The sequence below is a fragment of the Cryptotermes secundus genome, unplaced genomic scaffold (genome assembly GCF_002891405.2).
Source record: "Cryptotermes secundus unplaced genomic scaffold, Csec_1.0 scaffold2481, whole genome shotgun sequence".
Classification (NCBI taxonomy): Eukaryota; Metazoa; Arthropoda; class Insecta; order Blattodea; family Kalotermitidae; genus Cryptotermes; species Cryptotermes secundus.
The window spans coordinates 29,987-34,773 of NW_019729248.1; the positions used below are offsets into that span (position 1 = coordinate 29,987).

The 4,787-nt window shown below is 40.2% G+C and overlaps 1 protein-coding gene across 1 annotated transcript in view; it reads left to right on the forward strand.

Annotated features, from left to right (window-relative positions):
- The window catches only part of LOC111865627 (dynein heavy chain 7, axonemal), a gene marked incomplete at its 3' end in the record, with an annotated part of 20,210 nt that extends 15,841 nt beyond the window's left edge, over positions 1-4,369 (forward strand). Inside the window, 2 exon segments of the mRNA XM_023853802.2 lie at positions 2,051-2,568; positions 4,216-4,369. Of these exon segments, the coding sequence (XP_023709570.2) occupies positions 2,051-2,568; positions 4,216-4,369 (672 nt within the window).
- Positions 4,370-4,787: the final 418 nt, after the last annotated feature.

A 4,787-nucleotide genomic window follows, 5' to 3' on the forward strand; every position in this document is an offset into this window, starting at 1 on the left:
TTTATTGTTTCACTTATTTCCTTTTGGACAACATCGACCATATTCCCTGATATAAAAAGACTGGTATCGTCGGCAAAGAACGTTGGTTTTCCCTGCTGAATACCTGCTTCTAAATCATTGATATATAGCAGAAACAAAACTGGTCCAAGAACAGAACCTTGCAGAACTCCATGACTTACGGGTCTTTGTTGTGATAGCCAGTTAATGCTTTCCTTGGTTTCTCTATCCCTATATGTAATTTCTACTTTTTGTTCTCTTCCTTCCAGATATGTTTGAAACCATTTAAGTGCAACCCCTCGTATTCCCATTCGTTCCAGCTTCCTTAACAATATATCATGATCGACTAGGTCAAAAGCTTTAGATAGATCCAAAAATAATCCTATACCTATTTCCCTCTAATCCAGTCAATCAGGAGATGAGAACAAGTTGACCCCTTCAGTTGCAATATACAATCTTCCTCATTGTTGACATATTTTTCAGAGAGACATAAGAGCTTCCACACAGCCCCAATATGCCTGCCATGCTTCCCATTACTTGCAGTACAATGGCCACTACTGAAAAGCTGGATAAAACTGTTTTATTTTTGTCCTGTGTAATAATAGTCAGGCCTCTCGTCCACTGGAAGCGGAAAGCTGCGGAAAGTTGCGATGAGGAGTTCGTCCGAACACGCACGGAAATGGACGAACGATCCTAACAGCTTGCATCAGGTTAGAGTGCGTCCATTGGTAGCAGCACTATTCGTCCGTGAACGCGCGTATACTTGCGAACTGCGAAATATCCAGATTGGTTTGGATTTTTCGGACGAAGAGCTGCGTTCACCACCTACGAACTGATACTGTTCAACCGAGAAATCTGTCGAGTAGTGTTCCTGACATTGCGGACGCCTGTATTGAGACAGGCACTGATAATATTACAACACAAAGTGAATATAATGATGCATTTTCTACTCCAGATTTTCAATCAGATATCGAGAATGATGCACCTGTAAATACGTCTCCGGCACAAAAAGAGCATTTCAAAAGTCCGCTAAAAAGAGGAAAGAAAAGAATTAATTACGATGACAAATTCTTCGAAATAGAATCTAAAAAGTTGAGCTATTTCGAAAAGAGCTCTCAAATGAAGCAGGATAGTGACTATCAATTTCTGATGAGCTTGCCTGAAGAAAGACAGCTGCGATTACGCATGAAATTGATGGATGTTTTACTGCAGGAACAGGAGGATCGAAACAGCAGCGTGATGTCCACGTCAAATGTTTCGCCTCTATCCCTTGAATCGACACGCAGTTCCCATAATAGTTCCCACAGCAATGAATTTGTAACAGACAAGAACAGTGCCGCTGTGTATCATAGTAATTTCGATCCTTTGTAGAAACAAAGGTTTGTATGTAGTCACTAAGAAGCAAGAAAAATAGAACATCGATGTAATATTTTGTTTTCTCAAACTCTTATCAAATCCTTAACTTAACGTTACAGCTAGGCGTTCTTCAGGTGAAATAGTTTCTCGGAAGTTACTGTACTTCTTCAACTGATATACTTTGCTTAATGTGTATTCAAATGTATCTTGCTTCATGCGAAAATAACCAAAATACTGTGACTCGTCCTCTTGTGAATCACTCCATATATGAGAAAATTCATCAAACGTTTGTCTTTTTGGTAAAATTCCACTAATCCACTCTTTTCTCCTATTCTGTGCTCGTCACCTAGCCAGTAAAGGAGTATCAAACGCGTACAGATCACATAAATCTTCAGACAGCGCCATGACAGAACGCGAATGGCATCGGCCGAACACGCAGCCAAAGGACGCGCAGTGAACGCACGAATTCGGACGAACAGATTCGCACAGATTCGGCCGAATCCCAGTTCGCAGGTTTCCGCTTCCAATGGACGACTAGCCTCAGTGATTGCATATATTGAGTAATATTCACCACAACAGAAGCACAGTCACCCTTTCATCATCACATCTGACAAACATGGAGCAATACTGTGTGAATTAAAACTGCAGAAAGTATATTAATATATTATTGGGTAATGGTAAAAATCTTTGATTTCAGGCACATCAGAAATCATACACAGCTATGAGAAAGGAGAGGGAGGACTTTCGTAAGAGACTTATTGCACTTATTTTCAAGCGGGATGAAGAAAAAACGAGTACTTTTCAGATTCCAACACCAAAGGAGAAGGAAAGTTTGCGATATTACTACTATATTCATCATGGAATTGATACCGTTCATGTTGCTCCACTTGAGCAAACATGGTTAAACAACATATGTGCTCAGATTCCACAGAAAATCCAAACATACCACAAACTAAAGGAACAGCTTATTGAGGAAGTAAAGGAAGAGTTTGTGTTAAGCATGAAAAAGGCTGTTGTAGACTTTGTTCTTCAAGACCCAAGTGAAAGTGATAATCGAATAAAACAGTATGACTCTACTTATAGACAGGAGCTGAAAGGATTGTCCAAGATATGGAGGCCTAATTTCGAAAAGAATTTGTCAAAAATACAAACTAATTTGCACAGAGTGAACCCTTGTCTTGCACAGGTCCTGGATCTCTGGTACAAGTCCTTTAGGTACACATGTTGAGAGGTTGTTATTTATCAGATTGAATGGAAAGAGAATTCTTCTCATTTAGAGATTTTTCAGGCACTGTCTTCTCAAACAGTGGCAATACAAGGTAGTTACAGCAGAATGCAGTTATTCATTTAACCTTGTGAAAAGAACTTTATGTACAAAGTACAAGGTACTGGTATAATAATTGGTAGTGTGGGGCGTAGCTTACTTTCTCTGCTAGGTACTAGAGTTGAGGGAGCTTCAGCATGAAGCTCACCACTGGATGCTATCTGGAACTGAGGTTAGGAATTTATACAGCTAGCGTAGTTTGTTGAGGGGCTATGCTACAAGCCGGAAGGTCGTGGGTTCAAGTCCCGATGAGGTCACTGGATTCTTTTCAATTGACCTAATCCTTTCAGCTGCACTATGGCCCTGGGGTTGACTCAGCCTCTAACAGAAACGAGTGCCAGGAATTAAGTAAATAATTTTCCTGGGGACTGAAGCGCGGCTGGCGCGTAAGGCTGACAATGTTACTACCATCTTTGAGCCGATTGTCTAGATAATTTGAGACCCTCAGTGTCTCACAACCCTATGGGCCTTCACAGCCTGTTACAGGGATAGCTTTACTTTTTTACTTTTTATATTTTCAACAAGCTGGCTCAAGCAATAAAACTTGTGACTAGTATTTGGTGGGTGTTTGGTTTCAATGTTGGTTGGGGCACTGACCATACTGAGTGAGGCTGCTTGTGGTACTCCTCAGTTTTTCCAGGCAAATTCAACGATATTAGATTAGTGGTGACTGCTTCTTTCCACATAATTTTCAATTCATATTTACTATTATCAAATCATTTTATGCTATGTATTCTGAGTTCAGTGATTCAGTATTGAGGGCGTGGGTTTCCCCATGTACCACGACTGATAGTCTATTGTACACCCCCCTTTTAATTTCTACCGTCTCCATCCCCTACCGATATTGGTGCTCGCTATCAGTCCCTTTCTGCCAGCGAGGTTTCTACCCTCTACTTGGCAGTGGTATCTAATAGTTAGTCCCTTTCTCTCAGTGAGTTAGTCCCTTATCTGGCAGTGGTGTCTAATACTTTAGCCCCTTTCTGCCAGCAAGGTGTTTACCCTCTACTTGGCAGTGGTATCTAATAATTAGTCCCTTTCTGTCAGCGAGGTTGTCCCTCCTCTGGCAGTGGTATCTAATACTTCCCCATCTATCGGAGGCATTGGAAACTATTTGGGCGGGAAACTTTTGGCCTAATTTAGCTCAGAGGCCTCCTAGAGGCATGAGGTTCTTTTACGTGCCGTAAATCTATGACACGGGACCCACGGCTTAAAGTCCCTCCTGGAGGACTTGTTCCCTGAATTTTTCCACCCTTAAAAATTCCACGACCTCCGCCGGGTTTGAACCCGCGTACCTTGAGTCATGAGGTGGGAACGTTACCCCCAGACTACGGAGGCTGCTTGTTCTGAGTTACTGACAATATCATTAAATAAACTACTAGTAAATAAAATATATCTGCGTTACCTTTATAAGCCTTCATGGCATCTTGCTTTGATGAAGGGATAACTTTATTGCAGTACAATACTAAACTGTATTTAGAAAGCTCTGTTACAAGTTCTTTCATTTATAGCATTCAATTACATATTTCTTATACTGACAGTGAAATGCGCCTTGTGAAAGTGAAGGAGATCATCAAGGCAGGTGTTGCTCTTGAGTTGGCAGAATTCCAGGCACTGGTCTCCAGACACATAGATGCAGCGAAGGAGTGCCTTAAGACACAGTGGTTTCCAACAGTCCAGGATGTATTCTTGCTGGTGAGTGAACTGATGTTTCTCTGCTGATTGGATAGGTAGTCAAGGTCTTCATAATTTTTACTCATTCATATGCTAATAATGGAGTGATTTTGAAAATTATTTATCTTTTACTCTGAAAAAAGAATGTGCTAAGGATAATACTTAGACACCAGAGATAAAGTTTATGGTTTATGGTTTATTTATATTCCATAAGATCTTTACAGTGTTGTAAGAACAACCATCGGATATAGGAACAGTCAGATAAAAAATCATTGCTTTACAAACAAGCAGATTTTTAAAATACGACAGTAAAAAATACAAATATAATACATATAAAACACATTTGTCAATAAAAACAATAAAATGAAAATAAAAACATCATCATAAAGAATTTTACAAGAACAGAAAGCACCAAGCCTACACGCATAGTGCAGCATAA